The 16,962-nt window shown below is 39.6% G+C and overlaps 2 protein-coding genes across 2 annotated transcripts; both read left to right on the top strand.

Annotated features, from left to right (window-relative positions):
* LOC107629080 (E3 ubiquitin-protein ligase RDUF2) lies at nucleotides 1,828–3,504 on the top strand. Its single transcript, XM_016331774.2, has one exon. It carries the CDS (start codon nucleotides 2,007–2,009, stop codon nucleotides 3,051–3,053), a length of 1,047 nt encoding a protein of 348 aa, XP_016187260.1. The 5' UTR covers nucleotides 1,828–2,006; the 3' UTR covers nucleotides 3,054–3,504.
* LOC107629081 (ankyrin repeat-containing protein BDA1-like) lies at nucleotides 5,150–7,377 on the top strand. Its single transcript, XM_016331775.2, has 2 exons — nucleotides 5,150–6,026; nucleotides 6,560–7,377. The coding sequence occupies exons 1-2, from the start codon at nucleotides 5,418–5,420 to the stop codon at nucleotides 7,229–7,231; spliced, it is 1,281 nt and encodes a 426-aa protein (XP_016187261.1). The 5' UTR covers nucleotides 5,150–5,417; the 3' UTR covers nucleotides 7,232–7,377.

Below are 16,962 nucleotides of genomic sequence, written 5' to 3'. Positions count from 1 at the left end.
AAAAAATAATATTAATTTAGACCAGTTTAAGATTTAAGATTTGATTTTTTTTGTCAGATCAATTTATCTAGCCTAATTTTAACAAAAATAACACGATTTAATCGATTATATGTATTAAATTTTAATTATTAAAAAATAATTTTACAAAAAGACGTTTTCAGCGTCTTTACCTCCTCCGTGGCTCCCATTTTGTAATGCACCACTAATATTTGAGCTTTCAACTTTTATTTAAACTGAAGTTGTTACTTAAAGAAATAAGTGTCATAATATTTATAAAAAAATAATAATGTATTGGGAGGTTGTTTAATTTTGACATAATAAACACCTAAAATGACTAATCAAGTGTTAAACGGAAAACGTTTCTTCAATTCTATTGTATTATTTTGGGACATAGAGACTCAATTACTTAATTAATAGACTTTATATGCATAGGCTAAAATGACTAATCATGTATTATTAATACATGAAGCTTGAAAAAGTTGATGAATCTTAATTAAAGTAAGGGAGGGTTCTTGACCCCTTTAAGAGCAATTCCGGCCAAGCATACTTTAAAGCTCAAGTCAATGAAAAAGAATTACGAGTAAAGTATGTTGACAAGAATGAAATATTTGGATAGTGAAATCTTAATCTTACTCAAGAAAAATGGCCAAGGATGATTGAAATGAAGTTGGAATAATGCAATTAAAGTGAAGGGTGAAGTGCATAAAGAAATAATAAAATAAATGCTAAACTTAAATTTCATCTTAAATTTCTTATATTGATTTTTTTTGTTGTTGTAAGTTTTGCCTTTCATTTAAATTTTCATTCGATTCCGCTATGGATATTTTTAAAAAAATTATATTTTGTAAAAATTGAACTCATTTGTGAGAATTTTTAATATATTCTGAAATTTCATTTCAAATTTGTGGGATTTAAAAAGTATATAATAAATTTAAAATATAACCATAGCTTTTGTGTGTGTTTAAAATCCATCACAAATTCAAATAAAATCTCTTACAAAAATGTAAAAATTATGGAACTTGAATGGAAAATTGAGTAAAGATGGATTTATTGGACAGGTTTAGGGTATCTATTAAATAAAGTGAAAAATTTAAGATTAATTTAATTAATAGATAAAAAATTTGAGAAAAGAGAAGAGGAGCGTAAAAGTGGGACCATAGAAAGATTGGGATGGAAGTGGGGCCTAGATAGGTCAAGAGTAGAATCATGAAACTAAAGTTTTGAATGTGTAGGTAAGCCAAACATGCCATGTTCACATCAAGAGTCTCTGCCACAAAATGGAGTTACAAGCATACCATAATCATGGTAATTGGTAATGCTATCTCCATTGAGTTACCCTTTTCCCTTGTTTAAGGAATCTTATACAGCAATACCAATACCTTGCCAACTATATTTTAATTTGTTCCATGTGCCCTATATATTTTAATCTTTAAAAGATGTGTAGCTCAATATTCTAATACTTTTGATTTGTGCAAATTAAATCCTCTAGAGTCCATTTTCTTTTTTCCTAAAATAAATTGAGAACTCAGTAGCAAAAATAACACGAAACTTGTATCTTATTCTGCTTCTACTTCCAGGGCTTAAAGATAAAAATAAAAGAAGTTTCCATGAATTGTTCAAAATCAAAATTGGCGTCTCTTGCCGTGCAGTGCAGTCTACGGTCAACACTTTCTTCTTCAGTCTTCACCACCTTGTTGCCTCATGCATTCGTCACGTCACATCAATCAATTCTAATTCTAGTTAATCCGCCGTTTAAAAATTAATTATAGAAATTACTATGCACCTTCTTCCACAAACAGGCCAACGCTCTAATTGCTTTTTGTATTAACCTGCAATGGACAACTTAAACGCGTGGGTTTAACACGCTAACACATTCATTCATTCACACCGCTCCTCTCTCTCTCTATCTTTCTTCTAATCCTTTAAATTCACGCTCCCTTCTCTAAGGCCTTACCACACACTCTCTATCTCTGACTCTAACCCCTTCGGATCTGAAAAATTCGCAAATGAACTTCGAAACGCAACCTGGAACGGCGTCGTTTTGGTGTTACAGCTGCTCAAGCTTCGTTCACATCATGGACGAAAGTGAAACCAACATCCTCTGCCCTAACTGCAATAGCGGTTTTGTCGAACAGATCCGACCCGACCCGTCTCCGGACCACTTTTTCAGCCCCTTCTCCGACGTCTCCGATTCCAGCCACCAAGGTTTCCGCCGTCGCCGCCGCAGTGCCGCGGGAAACCGCTCCCCTTTCAATCCTGTGATTGTTCTCCGTGGCCCCAGTGATGACGCCGATCGTGAAGGTGGTGCTGCCTTCGAGCTATACTACGACGACGGCGACGGAAGCGGTTTACGGCCTCTGCCGCCAGCTATTGCGGAGTTTCTGTTAGGTTCGGGATTTGACCGGCTTTTGGAGCAGTTCTCGCAGATCGAGACGAACGCGTTTGGGCGGCTGGAGAATCCACCCGCTTCTAAGGCGGCGATAGAGTCGATGCCGGCGGTGGAGATCGCGGAGGCGCACGTGCGTGCCGAAGCGCACTGCGCCGTGTGTAAGGAAGCATTTGAGCTACGGGCGGAGGCGCGTGAGCTTCCATGTAAGCACATATACCACACCGATTGCATCGTTCCGTGGCTTTCGATTCGGAATTCGTGCCCTGTGTGTCGACACGAGCTTCCTTCGGATCAGAATTCGTTGATGTCGGGTTCAATCGACGAGGAATCGATTGGATTAACGATTTGGAGGCTGCCGGGAGGGGGATTCGCCGTCGGTAGATTTTCTGGTGGCCGGAGAGCAGGTGAAAACCACCTTCCCGTCGTGTACACGGAGATGGACGGAGCACTGAACCCTAACGGAGCTCCGAGGAGGATTGCGCGTTCTGTGAGGAGCAATAGGGTTAGGGAAAGTCATGGAATTGGTAGGGTTTTTCGAAATTTCATGTCAATTTTTGGAAGATTGGGTTCTAGCAGGTCTAGATTTTTTGGTCCGGAACGAGTTTCGCTGAGATCGGTGTTCAATAGGAACTCGCGGAGGCGAACATGGAGATTTGAAGATTGATTTATTTGAGTTCAGATTTTGCTTTTAAGAGAACAAAACATACATTTTGTTTTAGTTAGTTGAGTATCTTTTATTCATACTGTAAATAGCATGAAACTATAAAAATTAGATGGAGCTCTAGTTTCCCTCTCTCTGGGATTGTGAACTGGTTAAGCCGTTTAGTTCAAATCAATGGAAATTGTTCTTCTGAAATGGTCATTGATGGGTACAATTTTGATGTTCAACACTGATAAAGATAAATATTGTTGTAGCTGCTGGTGGTGGAATATTACATTTATTTCTGGCACCAGCAGTAGCCATGGGGACAGAGCATGAATTGGGAAAGGGGAAATAATGCTTATTCCCTTGTATTTAGATTATTTGATTTGTCCCTTCAAATTCTATGGGAATACCCTGTTAATCCCAATTGAATGGGTACTCTTACATAAATGGTACCAACATTTGTTATGCCCTTTTGTTGATTTTGTTGCTTTTGCTTTACATGGGATCTGTACTGAATATTGGACTACTATCCAAGCCAAATATGTATTAGCATGTTTAAAAGTTCATTTGGCGTACAAAAATTAATTGACAAATATTTTTCTTAAATTAGTATGATTTGGGAGTTTCGAACAAAATTTCGAGTATGCATTAAAATGGTTTGCTGTTTAGATTGTCGTCATGGCTTTCATGAACTCCTTCACTTTTTGGGTTTTGCTATGCGGTGATTCACTGATTGTTACTTTGTTAGGTTATCTATTTGAAAAGTTTTGATATTTTTTAGATTTTTTTTGTGTAATAAATGTTTTAAAAATTTAAATTTAAATCTTTTTAGGGTGCTTTTTAAATATATTTTGCACATTTTGAGTTATCTGAATTCTGAATGAGTGAATGTTGTGGTCAATGCCTACACCTAAGATAATTCCCCTTTGAGGCAGCGTGTCCACATCTCTAGACTATTGTTGACATTGCTAAAAAAATCCCAACAGCATTCGAAATATCATTCTTGTTGATCTAACCTGTAACCTTCTAGCGCTTCAAGTTGGTACGAAATTCTGATTTGGCCTACGTAGTTATCAATTAATTAAGATTGAAATTCACTTTTCCTGTCTTCCACTGCAGTTTGCAAACGTTGACCCTGAAAGCAATGTCCTTTTTACATTTGAAGTTGTGGTTGTTCTGAAACCCGTTCGTAGTTAAGTTAGATGGTTTCATTTGATCTGGTTTTGATCTAACACAATCCACAAAATTTTAAAAACACATCAAACCCGTGATGTCATGGAATTAAACCAAGATAAACTCAATTAAGCTGGAGCTTTTGAATAACTTGAACCCGTTGAAAATCTAATCAATAATACTATGCGCCAAAAACATTTTTCACCAAATCTTCATATACTTATGCCCCAAGAACATCACATCACGTGCCAGAACTATGAACATGTAACAAGAGTGAAATAAAACTACTGCTGTAATTAAAGAACATCTATTTTATAATTATAAACAGGAATTAGCTCTAGAGAAAAGACAGAATGAATCCAATAACATGGCAGGTGTGGTGCAGTTGGTTGAGGAGTTTTGGTGAGGCGTGGACTATTTCTGGTACCATTAGGAAACTGTTTGAGAGTTGGACTGGTAGGCATAAGCAAAAACAAGAACAGAAAATGTGGCTGATTGGGTTTTTCACAATGATCTGGAATATTTGGGTGGAACGTAATGCTAGAATCTTCAATCATAAGGAAGCAGGTGTTGAGATTGTAATAAGGACGTTTTTGAGTTACAAAGAATGGACCGATAGTGATCCTTTCGGCAGTTGACAGAATTTATGTAATTCTATGTAGCACTTATTGTTAGAATCATGTGCTCCACTTTACTGTGTTGAGCTTCTTTTGTTTCAAAAAAAAAAAACTTGCTTGGAATATTTTCCACTTGATAAACAATATTTGTACCACGTCCTTTGTCACATGTATGCTTACTTCACTGTTGTTTGTTTGTGCGGCCTATGGGCTATCGCTACGCTGAGTTACATCATCAATTGCAAATACACACATCAATTGCAATTAGCTAGGTACTATATATTTAGTTTTAATTTTGTAGATGTGTAGATTTATATCATTATTCAATCTTCATATAAGGCTTTTTCCTTCATTATTTATGAAGATTTGACACTTTCAAAGCCCTGAACTCAATATTGCTAGTGATTCTTAATAATTTACTCATTCTAAAATGAGTTTCATACATCATACTCTGGATTTCGTTTATTCTGTTGGCGAATCTAATGGAGTCTAAAAGTGGATAATCGTATGATATAATTGAATTAACTTGTGGTATTGGAGTCTTCATTAAGAACAAAGTAAAGAAGCTCAAACAACAAACAAATTATTAAAGATGGCGAATGTTATTAGTCCGTTAGAAGAAGCTGCTAAATCCGGAGACATAAACCGTCTCTACGCGCTAATTGAAGCAAATCCATATATTCTAGAAGACGTGGAAGCCATACCCTTTGTTGAGACTCCTCTGCATACAGCTGCATCTGCTGGCCACATCCACTTTGCTACTGAGATTATGAGATTGAAACCTTCATTTGCTTTGAAGCTAGACACGCATGGCCTCAGCCCCATCCACCTTGCCATTCAAAAAGGCCATGGCGAACTGGTTCGTCGCCTCGTGGACATCGACAAGGACCTCGTCCGAGTCAAAGGAAGAGAAGGCATTACTCCTCTTCATACAATTGTAAGTCAAAAGGGAGAAGCTCAAGTTTTGGCCTATTTTCTCGAGGTTTGTCCTGACTCAATTGAGGATGTGACTGTGAGAAGGGAGACTGCGCTTCATGTTGCGCTCAAACATCAACAGTTGGAGGCTCTGCAAGTGCTCATTGGTTGGCTCAGGACAAATACTCGCAGAGGTGCTGCAACCTTGGAACGCTCTATCTTGAACTGGAAAGACGAGGGAGGCAACACCATCTTACATCTTTCAGCTCTCAATCATGACATACAAGTACACTTTCTGTACATCTATACTCATTTTGTTTTTTAAATTTCTCGCAATATTTCTCAATCCGACAAATCAAAAACTAAGATGCTGATACGAGCACATACATCTATACTCATCTTTATATATTAGGCATTTTTCTTTCAAAATATTATTATCATCTAAATTATTAGCAAAGAATAATTATTTTTTTTTATGTACAACCAAATAATATTTCTATATAGTAAATATTATTGATGATTTTTTATTCATTTTGCATGATGATATTTACTTTTATGACTTATGAAATTGAAAGTTATAGTAAATTTAAGTATAAAAAGTTTTGTTAAGAATTTCATGTATTAGATAAAAAATTTTACATTTAAACAACAATTTTTTAACTAGGGTAATTGAGGCATCTAATATTATAATTACAAAAAAAATTAATATCGTTGACTTTAACAAGTATCTATCTTAAAATTTAATAAAACTCGGATTATCCTTGATAGAATTACAAATTTGGTGTAAATTCATTTGTGTGCTCCTGTAATGTTTCATAGGCTCTGAATTTGTTGATAAAGTGTAAAAGCATGAATTTAAACAGCAAGAACTCAGAAAACAGAACAGCTTTAGACAGAGCTTGTAGCACAGAGATGGAGAGAGAATTAGAGAAGGTTGGAGCAAAACGCGGTTCATCGGTTAAAGATGATCCCACCCTTGCAACTCAACTCAAACTAAACATCACACTTCACCGAAGAATAATTATCCGTGTAAAACGCACTAGACACAATATCTCAGATATACAGCGCGAATCTTACTTGGTAGTTGCAGCTCTGCTTCTAACCGGAATCTACCAAACTGTACTTAGTCCTCCGGCCGGAAAATCTGTCCTATCAGCCAGTGGTTTTGTTGCCATATTAGCCATTAACACGCTCGTGCTTTTGGTCACAACACTTACCATTCTTACACTAATACTCAGCAGTTCCGTTGGGTTTCTGTTGCTTGGGCCAATTTTTTCCTTTGCCTTCAGCTATCTTTATTCTATGCAGCTGATATCGCCAACAACTAGAGGTAGACATATAGCTACCGTTATGATGGTTGTTTATGTTGTTATTTATTGCTTGGTAGCCATTGAAATGATGATGAACTTACCTTCAGCATCTTCGTTGACTTTGAAGGCGAAAAGATTCTATGCAGACTTAAAGTTAGAACTACACAAGTTTATAGTTTAATTTGATCGTGTGTGCCTATCCTTGCTAGAAAGTTTGCATGTTTATTGGTTGTTTTGTTTCAATTCAGGCTTTATTTTCATGCTGTTGTAATGCAATAATACATGATAAAGATATATACTACCTCTTCGTCTCCATTTTTTTATCTCAAGTGTGGCTTTTAGTCCTTGAATTAGGGGTAATGCTTGATGATTCACATCTTCTAAAGTTCAGTAATAAACAATTTGTCCACACACTTTAGTAACAGATAGACATTTTTCCATAGGGGTGTACGATTCGATTCGATCCGCACAGTCTTCATCGGATCGGATATAATATCTGCATTTTTTCTTTGTCTGATTGGATATTGGGTATATCCGCATAATTGAACCTTTTCTTTTTAATCATATTTCTATATAAAAAATTCAATAAAAATATTTTTTCACTCTTTTAAATTTATTTATTCCTAAAATATTTTTAATCAAACTTTTCTTAAATAACAAAAATAAAATAATACAATATATGAATAATAACTACTAACTAAAACATACAAACAAGTAAATATAATACCAAATATATATTTATTTATTTTTTAATTATTATTGTGCAGATCTGCACCGCGGATCGGATACACGAATGTAGAGCAGATATCTGCGATCCGGATCTGACTCCTCTAAAATTGTATTGTCACTTTAGAGGAAAAAGTACGCTGTTAATCACCATTGGATTAAGATAATGGGGCGCACAGATAATAAATGTTACAAATTTAAAGAGGATTAAAATATCACTTTACCACATTACTAACATTGTCACTTTAGAAGATTTTTTCCCTGCGATCCGATCCTTAAAGGGTGTGGATCGGATCCTAGATTCGATCAGTCTCCGAAATCAGATTGTATCCACAATTTTAGATGGGATGCAATATTTATCGTAGATCTGCGAACCCCCTATTTTTCCAAACCAAACACGCATACACCCCCTTTCTTGAGCAATATCAACGTGGGTTTAATGATCAGTACAAATTTGACCACGGATTCACATACCATACTGACTAATTTTTCTTCTACCGCGTGTCTATTCATATATAAGTGCATTTCCCACTGGATGGCAGAGCACTTTACTACTGATCATTGTGTTGGTTGATTTCTTGGTCATCCATTTTAGTCATGTACTTTAATTCTCAGTAATTTCCACTGAAGAACTTGCATGTGAACAGTTTTAAATTTTAATTTGAGTGCCTCAACTTTAATTTCGTGATGTATTTTTGTGATCCAGATCAGGAATTTATTTATATATGGTTTAAGTTTGGGTATATGATGTGCGTGTACTCTATTAAATATAGTAGTATCATCAAGATCATTTGGTGCAGCATCACCTTTTTAAGTTTGATTACTAGCAAAAAAGCTTGTTAGCATACAAAAAGCATGGCAAATAATGTAAGCCCGTTGGATGAAGCTGCTCTCTACGCTCTAATTCAGGGGGATCAAGATATCTTGAATGATGCTGATTCGAAACCATCTGTTAGCACACCTTTGCATATTGCTGCATCCGTGGATCTCAGGACGAATCCTGAGCTGGAGCTCAAGTATCTCTACTTTGCCCTCATTTGCTTTGAAGCTCAACCAGCAAGGGTTCAGCCCCATCCACCTTGCTATAAAAAATGGGCATAGCAAACTGGCTCGTCGCCTTGTAGACATGAACAGTGAAAGGAAGGGAGGGCAGCACCCCTCTTCATCTTGTAAGTGAAATAGGAGACCGTGACCTCTTAGTTTGATGAGAATGCTCTTCACGTTGCAGTGAGATATCAGCAGTTTGATGCTCTCAGGGTGCTGGTTGGGTGGCTCAGGAGAAATACCCGCAAGGGTGTTGAACTGGAGAGATGTGGCAGGCAACACCATTTTGCACCTTTCTGTTATCAATCACGACATACAGGATTGCTGGTCAAGTGACGCTTCTAACTGTCATCATCTACTCTGGATTTTGTCTGTTGTTCTCTCTGGTTTAATGTAACTGTTTGTAATGCAATAAATAATATATATACTAATTGCTAGTCCTTTAATTAGCCACTATTAATTAGGGTAATTCGTGATGATTAACATCTTCTAAGGTTCTGCAATAAACAATTTGTTCTCACACTTTAGTAATAGATAAACATTTTTCCAAATCAAAAACGCATACAGTCATACACCCCCTTTCCTTAGCGACAACGTGGGTTAATCAGTACAAATTAAAATGGATTTTCATACCCTATTGACCTCAACTGGTTGGCTGGCTAAGGAGAAACACGCGCAAGGGTCTGCATGCTTGAAGTACTCCATCGTTAATGGCAAGGATGAGGCAGGAAACACCATTATATTCTGCACGTTTCAGCTATCAATAACGACCTACAGGTATATATGCATGCTACCTCATCATTCACATCCTAACTCTGTACGTGTAGTTTACTATTTTGACATACATTGAATCTTATATATTGTTCGAATAGAAAAAAATTCTAGGAAGAGTTGACTAATATACCAAATGTTGCACAAGAATATAGCAGTAAAGAGAAATCAATGTAAAATTTGATTAAAAAAGAAGAAGAATGGTGTATTAATTCTGAAATGTAGATATACGTCACAATTTCCTGCCTTTGAGTTCAGGGAGAATAAACTCCACCCGTAACAGACTTAATCCTTTTTTCTGCCTCCCACTATACCTCACCTTCCACTATATTCTCCTGGTGTTCTAACTAACTCTTGTGCACCCACACTCACTTTCTCATTTGATAGTCCCTGGCCCAATATGGGGCCTTTCTCACCCTCCTATTTCTAATTGGACTTGCTGCTTCTCGCCCCTCTTCGGCAGGTACATCAGCTGGGTTTTCAATTGGACCTTCCATTGAGTTAGTTTGCTGACCCGAATCAGAGTTCATGTTCGCATCAACTATCCCCTGTCCGACAGGGATCTTGTCCTCAAGGTCAACATCTGGGAACAATCGTTGGAGTTCATCCTTGTCTACCCAAGCTGACTCTTTGCGAGGAGACCCTGCCCAATCCACCATCACCTGTTCGAAGGGCACTCCCCCCGCATGACAATGCGACGTCCGAAAATCGCAGTTAGGAGGGGCTGGAAGGTCGTGGGCGTCGCTGCCAACGCCGGGATTTCCGTTGGGGGTTCCCCATGATATTCTTTCAACATAGAGACATGGAAGACCGGGTGGATAGTGCTCCCCTCCGGCAACTCCAATCGGTATGCGAGCTTCCCAATTCGCCGCTGCACACGGTAAGGGCCGACGAATTGCCGTCCTAACTTCGGGTGCTCCTTGAGGAAGAGTGAAATCTGCCGGTACGGTTTAAGCTTCAATAAAACCCAATCACCCTCCTTGAACTCCTTATCTCTGCGATTTTTATCTGCTTGTTTTTTCATTCTCTGCCTTGCTTGATGCAGATAAAATCCCAATTCATCGTTAAGGATCTCTCGAGTACCCAAAAACTGATCCACTTCCAGTACTGGAGAAGCCCCTGAGATATAACCCGGAGAAAGGTTCATTGGAAATCCGTGCAATGCTTCATGGGGTGTCATTTGGATTGTAGAATGAAAGGAACTATTGTAGCAGAATTCAGCCCAAGGCAGGAAGGCAACCCAACTTTGTGGTCGCGAATGGGTGAATGCCCGCAAATACTGCTCCAAGGAACGATTTGTGACTTCCGTTTGACCATCGCTCTGAGGATGATAAGCTGTACTATAGTGTAGTTTAGTTCCGCTATGCTCCAACAAGCTCCGCCAAAATCGGCTGAGAAAAATGGGATCGCAGTCTGAGACAATGACAGTAGGAAATCCATGTAGCTTGACCACGGAAGCAATGAAGACCTTAGCAACAGATGCAGCAGTAAAGCCAGGACGCAGAGCTTCAAAGTGGGCTGTCTTGCTAAAGCGGTCCACTACCACCATGATGGCTAAATAGCCGGCAGATTTAGGAAGATGAACAATGAAGTCCATAGAGAGCTCCATCCATGGTCCTTTTGGTACCGGTAACGGTTGAAGAAGTCCTTGAGTTTTGGATGGGCAATATTTGGTTGTTTGACAAGTGTTGCACTCCCTGATGAATTTGTGAATGTCCCGGCGCATTCCCGGCCAGAAAAATACACTGCTCAATGCTTTAAATGTCTTGAGTTCTCCCTGGTGGCCAGCCATAGGAGTAAGGTGGAACTCTTGGAGCAATTTAACCCGTAGACCTTCAAAATCAGGGACCCAAATCCTCCCACGATAAACCAAAAGCCCTTCTTGATGGATGAAATCAGCAGGTAAGGTGCCCTGATTATATTGCGCAATTAGCAGCTGAGATTCTTGGTCCTCGGCAGTAGCACGTAGCAAGGTCGGAATCAATGAAGATTGAACTGTGGAGAAAGTCTGGAACTCTGCATCAGTGTTAAGAAGTTCCTCCTCATCCTGTCTTGAAAGAGCATCTGCGGCCAAGTTGGTCTTGCCAGAACGATACACCACCTCAAAATCATACCCCAACAACTTAGTGAGGTAAAATTGTTGGTCAGGGGTCAACACCACCTGGTTCATTAGTTCTTGCAAACCCTGATGATCTGTCTTAATGCAGAAACGACGCCCCTAAGTAATGCCACCACTTGGCCATAGCTTGAGTAATAGCGTAGAGCTCCCTCACATACGCAGAAGCCATCTTAAATCTACTATTTAATTTCTTACTAAAGTATGCAATTGTGTGACCTTGCTGTGACAAAACAGCACCTATTCCATGAGCAGAAGCATCAGTCTCAACTGTGAATGGTAACGAAAAATCTGGCAAGGTCAGGACAGGGGTATGAGTGAGAGCTTTCTTCAAGGTTTCGAAAGCAACTTCAGCCTCCCTTGTCCAAGCGAAACTGTTTTTCTTTAACAACTCTGTAAGGGGTGCTGCGAGGTGTGCATACTTAGCTACAAACCGCCTGTAGTACCCGGTAAGCCCCAGGAAGCCTCTGAGCTGCTTCAAGGTTGAGGGCCTGGCCACTCCACAATTACTTTAATTTTGGAGGCATCAACTTGAACTCCTTCCCCATTCACTACATGACCAAGATACTCCACCTGCGGCTGGCAGAATGTGCACTTAGAGAGCTTGGCAACAAATTGGTGTTGAAGTAAGACACCCAAGGCTGTCCGTAGGTGGTGGAGATGGTCCTATCTTGTTCGGCTGTAAACAAGAATGTCATCGAAAAAGACAGCGATGAACTTCCAGAGGTAGGGGCCAAATACTCTATTCATTGTTGCTTGGAAGGTAGAGGGGGCATTTGTGAGACCGAAAGGCATGACCAAGAATTCATAGTGTCCCAAGTGCGTACGAAACGCTGTCTTGTGTATATCTTCCTCTCGCACCCTAATTTGGTGATAACCGGAGCGTAAGTCAATCTTGGAGAAATAGCAGCACCATAAAGCTCATCTAGAATTTCATCAATGGTTGGAATAGGGAACTTATCTTTGATGGTGATGGCATTGAGAGCGCGATAGTCCACGCAAAAACGCCAGCTGCCGTCCTTCTTGCGCACCAATAACACTGGGCTAGAGAAGGCACTATGGCTTTCTCTGATCACTCCCGCTTGCAGCATTTCCTCAACCAACTTCTCAATCTCTTCCTTTTGGTAATGAGGGTAACGGTAGGGGCGCATGTTAACCGGATTAGCTCCTGGCTGCAGATGTATTTGATGCTCAATGTCTCTTTGAGGAGGTAAGTCTTCCGGCTCTTGGAACACCTCCTTAAATTCATGCAATAACAATTTTACATTCTCATCTTGCTCTGCCTGATTTGGTGCAAGTACAGGGGCATGTTCAATCATCCGTAAGTGTAAGAAAGATGCGATGACATCTGCGGATACCATCTTATTAAGAGCCCGGGTGCCCACCGCACCAGGATGAAACAACCTTTCTCCCTGCAGCTTGACCGTAAGTTCCCCAAACTTAAAGGACATAGTCAAATTCATATAATTCATAGTGACATCGCCCAATTGCATTAGCCACTGAGCCCCTAACACAATATCCACTCCCTTGATATCTAGGATGAATGTCTCTAAGCGAAACCCATAGCCTTGCATGTGCAGTGGTACATCGCTACATTTTGAAGCACACCCAATGCACTCCCCATTACTTACATATACATTTAATTGATGCACCGGGGTCAAAGTTAATTGTAACTTCTTGGCAGTGGATTCCTTCATGAAATTATGGGTGCTTCCACCATCTATCAACCATAACAGGCTGACCGCCACATGTTCCAGCTATTCTAATGGTCTCCAGATGATAAGTGCCAACCATAGCATTGAAGCTAATCTCCACTGTCTCTCCTCCCTCTGGATCCGGCAGCGCTGTGAAAGGATCAGTATCCTCACTCTCGTCTACCCCTGGTCGCTCCCTCGTCAATTCCTCCATCTCCTCTTCTCCGACCAGTAGTAGGAAGGTAGACTTGCACTTGTGCCCCATCGAATATCTCTCATCACAATAGTAACATAGGCCCTTATCTCGTCTCTGTTTGATTTCTGCAGCCGAGAGACGCTTCTGGATTGGGGTGGTTGCTTTTTCCGTTGTGGTGCCGCTTCCCATGGCTGACGAAGTAATGCTTGGTGGGCGTATGGGCGCTGACTTTGGGAAACTGAGATGGCTGGTGGGGGCGCCTCCAAGGTTGCGGTACCCTTGTGGTCTCAAATTCACGGAGCAGGCCAAGTTCTTCTACTCATGGAGTTTAGCCAACGAGACAGCATCAACATATAATCTAGGCTTGGCTAACATCAATTCGCATTTCAACGGTTCCGATAAACCGGCCACAAACAATGAGATCACCCACTTCTCGCTTAATCCCGTCACCTGGTTCGAGAGCTCCTCGAACTTATGCTGATATGCAGCCACCGTTGTTGTCTGTTTAAGCTCATTCAAGGCCGCCTTGGGATCATGGAACAAGCTCTTGCCGAACCTGGTACAAAGAGCTTCCAAAAAACTCTCCCATGTGTGGTTAATGGCATTGTTCACACACCAACGATACCAAGTATAGGCAGCTCCAGTCAAATGAAATGAAAGCATTCTTACCCTCCACGCTTCAAGCACCGCATATAGCTCGAAGTACTCACGAGCTCGGAACGTCCACTCTTCTACACCTTCACCGTCAAACGTAGGCAACTCCGTCTTCACTCTTTTTGGCTAGTAGCTTGATTGGGATTCACTCGTGAAGTCAGAAAAACTATTGTTGGTCCTCTGCTCTAGGACTGCCTGCTTCAGCTTCAGAGTCTCACGCAACATCTTCTCAATGTTTTTCATGGAGGACTCAACCGATCCGATCCGTTCCTGAGTGCTGGAGAGTTGCGACATCGTCTCTATATGGTTTCGCTGCAACGCGGCGATCTCAGATCGATTTTGCTTGCATACTTCTTCCAATCGGGAGAGGGAAGTTCCAGTGTCCATCGCAACACCTCTCAATGAAAGCACCAATATGTTGCACAAGAATATAGCAGTAAAGAGAAATCAATGTAAAATTTGATTAAAAGAGAAGAAGAATGGTGTATTAATTCTGAAATATAGATATACGTCACAATTCCCTGCCTTTGAGTTCAGGGAGAATAAACTCCACCCGTAACAGACTTAATCCTTTTTTCTGCCTCCCACTATACCTCACCTCCCACTATATTCTCCTGGTGTTCTAACTAACTCTCCATCCTACTTCTATTGTGCACCCACACTCACTTTCCCATTTGATAGTCCCTGGCCCAATATGGGGCCTTTCTCACCCTCCTATTTCTAATTGGACTTGCTGCTTCTCGCCCCTCTTCGGCAGGTACATCAGCTGAGTTTTCAATTGGACCTTCCATTGAGTTAGTTTGCTGACGCGAATCGGAGTTCATGTTCGCATCACCAAATCTTTTACTTTCTTTTCCTGTATTCGTAAGCTTACTGAGGCAAAGTTCATCTCTAGCGAAGTTGAACTTGTTCCTTCTTTGGCTGAAAAGATATACTAAAGTATAAAAAAAGGCAGTGTGTAACTATAAAGACACTCTAACTTTTAAGTGAGCAAGAGTGAAATGATAACTTATGATAATACTTTAAATGCTAGGAATTCGGAGAAGAAATTGTTTTCTTTGCCTTAGCATTCCTTAACAAGACTGCCCTTTTCTTCACCATTCTTACAATTCTTATTCTAATACCCACTGGCTGGGTTGGTTTTCAACTCATTGGTCCGACTTTTTCCATCACCTTCAGCTATCTCTTTTCTATGCAGTTGATGTCGCCCGACCCTGGAACACAACTTGTGGATAAGATTATTTCTTACCTTTTCATCATTGTTTTCATCTGGGTGGTCATTGAGGTGCTCAATAACTCTCTGGCATGGAAAATTCTCAAGAAACAGATTTATGCCGCCTTAAGGTTGAACCTACTCAAACTCAAGTTCAAGAGTTGTTGATATTATGCATACCTATCACCATGATAAATATTGTTATTCTTAATTGGTGCAGTCTGTGGTGACTGTGTGGGTTACATGACTATGGTGGCTAAGCTGCAACATCCAATCCAGAAACTGACCAAAGGTTTGACCCATCTGATCACGGTAAACGAACTAATGAACGTGGGGTAAAAGTATTGGATCAGCCTTCAGGAGTGAATGATGGGAGAGATATTTGTGAAAGAAGCACTTTTATTAAATTCTGGTCAGCACTTAATCATTAAAAGAAAATTGAATGATTCTATATTCTTAGATGTAATCTTATACCATTAAAAATATCATTAATGGCTAACTGATGACTAAAACTCACAAAATCTACTGACCCTAAACTTTCTCTTTGTGAAATTTGGAAAACCAAAGACAGAACCCTTCGATAAAATAGGTGGAAAATTTTGAGAAATTCCCAAACCCAAAAGTAGCAAGTGTCGAGCACTCATGCTGGGAACGCCTCGTCTCCGACTGTACTTGTTGCCTTAGTATCGGAAGGCGGTTGCCTGCCGTTACAGACGGATACTTGTTGACCCAGGTCGTTTCGGAGAGAAGCAGGGGAAGTCGCCGCCACCGTTGAAGGTGTGAGTTCCTCAGCGGAGCAGTGGAGCTCTCTCTCGGTGCTGACGGTGTGCGAATACTATGCCCTTTCAGTTACCGTATCTCCTTTCAGCCTAATGTTGAATTAGTGCTAACGTCTCATTCCACGTGTGCTCGTGTTGATGGCTGGTCAACCATAGCCACTCTTAACCACCAAAAACATAGGCACCAGAAAACTGGCCTCTTAATTAAGCACTGCTTATCACTTTAAGACGCTCTAATCATTTTTTTTTTACCAAAGATAGGAGATTCGAACCCGCAACATCTTAAATGAGTATGGGGAGACTATGCCATTTGAACTATTACTCATTGACTAAGACGCTCTAATCATTATAATTACGTTCTCAATAATTTATACTAAAGAATTTACATGTGAACAATTGTAATTTGAGTGACTTACCTTCAATTTCGTGATGTATTTTGTGATCGGATCACGAATTTATTCCACATTTGTTTATAAGGACGGATCAAATGAGATAGAAATAGAACTATTGTGTATAAAGATATTAAATTAGTGTATTTTGTATCTATTTTAATAGAAAGAATGTAAAAATACTAATAAAAAATTTTTTTATTATTCTTATCAATTTTTTATAATTATATTTTTTTCTTAAATTTTTTAAATGAAAAACAAAATGAGAATATATTATTTTCATAATTTATTTTACTTTTTCATAAAACAAAATACCAAAACATTAAATTT

This window comes from Arachis ipaensis, chromosome B03, assembly GCF_000816755.2.
Source record: "Arachis ipaensis cultivar K30076 chromosome B03, Araip1.1, whole genome shotgun sequence".
Lineage (NCBI taxonomy): Eukaryota > Viridiplantae > Streptophyta > Magnoliopsida > Fabales > Fabaceae > Arachis > Arachis ipaensis.
This window is presented reverse-complemented; position numbering and strand designations above follow the sequence as displayed.

Coding starts and splice junctions, on each gene's coding strand:
- LOC107629080 (XM_016331774.2), top strand. CDS start 2,007: ATGAACTTCGAAACGCAACCTGGAACGGCGTCGTTTTGGTGTTACAGC.
- LOC107629081 (XM_016331775.2), top strand. CDS start 5,418: ATGGCGAATGTTATTAGTCCGTTAGAAGAAGCTGCTAAATCCGGAGAC. Junction 6,027..6,559: donor CTCTCAATCATGACATACAA/GTACACTTTCTG, acceptor AATGTTTCATAG/GCTCTGAATTTGTTGATAAA.